General features: G+C 39.6%; 1 protein-coding gene across 1 annotated transcript; it reads left to right on the forward strand.

Moving 5' to 3' along the window:
- The first annotated feature begins 410 nt into the window (after window positions 1-410).
- LOC114582990 (olfactory receptor 5V1-like) lies at window positions 411-1,337 on the forward strand. Its single transcript, XM_028704336.2, has one exon. The coding sequence runs from the start codon at window positions 411-413 to the stop codon at window positions 1,335-1,337; it is 927 nt and encodes a 308-aa protein (XP_028560169.2).
- Window positions 1,338-2,060: the final 723 nt, after the last annotated feature.

A 2,060-nucleotide genomic window follows, 5' to 3' on the forward strand; every position in this document is an offset into this window, starting at 1 on the left:
GGATTTTTTCCCCCCCTTAATGCAAGCAGATGCAAAGTTGTGGTGAACTGAACTCAAGCCTGGGGAAAAAGAGGAAGTGAGAAAGTGGATAGGGAGAAGTTTGTCTCTCTCTGTCACCTAATAGAAGAACTGTGTGGAGACATGCGATGAAACTGAAAGCTACAAGGTGTAGAACAGATAAATGCTAGTACTGCTTCAAAGGCAAACCACGGAATCCATTGTCACAAGAGACAGTGAATGTCAGCTACTTAAATGTAGAATCTTATCATTATAGAGTGGGAAGGGACCCTTGAATGATTTTAAAAGGGTTTTAGACAAAGACTATCAGTTTCTCCTAGCCTCAACAGCTATGTTCTCCTTCCACTGTTTGAAGCAGTATGCCTCTGAATGCCAGTCTCTTGGAATCAGATATGGAGGCAAAAAACCAATCAGAGCTTTCAGAATTCATCATCCTTGGCTTTAAAAATCTGCAGGAGGTACACTACTTGCTGTTCAGTGGATTCTTGATCATCTATTTATTCACTGTGCTGTGGAATACCTTCATCATCACCGTGGCCATAGTGGACCAGAGGCTCAGAACTCCCATGTATTTCTTCCTTGGAAACCTCTCCTGTCTTGACATCTGCTACATCACTACCACCATCCCTCAAATGTTGCATCTCCTTCTGACAGAAAGTAGCACCATCTCCTACACAGGCTGTGTGCTCCAGCTGTTTTTCTTCTTTTCCTTTGTCGGCATTGAATGCCTTCTTTTAGCAGTAATGGCTTTTGACCGCTATGTAGCCATCTGCAACCCACTGCGCTATTCATTGATTATCAAAAGGAATGTTTGCCTGCAGCTGGCTACTGCCTCCTGGGTGGGTGGATTTCTCAACTCTGCCGTACACACCTATTTTGCCTTTCAGTTACCCTTCTGTGGAGACAACCACCTAGATGCTTTCTATTGTGACATTCCACCATTGCTGAAATTGTCATGTGGGGACATTTCCCTCAACCAAAAGCTCTTGTTAACCATTGGGTTGTTCATAGCCTGGACACCAATGTTCTGTATCCTTCTCTCATATGTGTACATAATTTCAAATGTTTTGAAAATAAGATCAACAGAAGGGAGGCAAAAGGCTTTCTCCACATGCTCTTCTCATCTAACAGTGGTTCTTCTGTACTATGGTAGTGCCATCTTCACCTATTTGAGACCTGTTCCCACAGAGTCATCGGTGAATACAAAGCTGATCCCACTTATGTATAGCATATTGACGCCCTTGTTGAATCCCATTATATATACATTACGCAACAAAGATGTGAAGAAAGCTTGGCTAAACATAATGGGGAAGATGTGACTATTCTACACAACATAGCGTTACAAGTTGTGTCTTAACAGAGTCAGAAATGAGATTAAATTCATATGATACTGATATATTCATTTGTATTATTTTACAGCTGCAAGCTTTTCGATGTACTATACAATTTTTTATCATAGCACATTTCTTAAGACAAATATGAAATCAATAGTTGTCAAATTTACCTGTATTCTCCTCCATTCCAATGATTTTGATGTTTCTCTGTAATGTATATGTATCTAGATTCAGATAGGTAGCCGTGTTGGTCCGATGCAGTAGAAATATATATATATAGCTCTGTTCCAGTAACAAGAAGCCGAAAGCACCAGCCTGAAGATGACGAGTGAGACCTCGTCGAAACGTCGCCTAGACACCCCAACTTTTACACGGGAAGATACCCGAGGACACCAAAACCTGCATATATATATATATATATATATATATATATATATATATATAATGTCCCGTAGCACCTTAGAGACTGGACATTTTTTATTATTATTTTTATATATGTATATGTATATTAGACAGACACTTGTGTGGGCCCATTCTCCTGAAACAGTGTGGAATACAGTGAAATTATTGTGATGTCTTCATTATATATTTATTTATACTATGTTTACCTTTTCCCATCCTTCAGTATTTATGCATTCCTCTCAAGTATATTGAAATAGTCTGGTTCCACTATGAGTCAATTGCAACCCACTTCAATCTGTCCCTGAC

Source organism: Podarcis muralis, chromosome 13 (genome assembly GCF_964188315.1).
Source record: "Podarcis muralis chromosome 13, rPodMur119.hap1.1, whole genome shotgun sequence".
In the NCBI taxonomy this organism is placed as follows: domain Eukaryota; kingdom Metazoa; phylum Chordata; class Lepidosauria; order Squamata; family Lacertidae; genus Podarcis; species Podarcis muralis.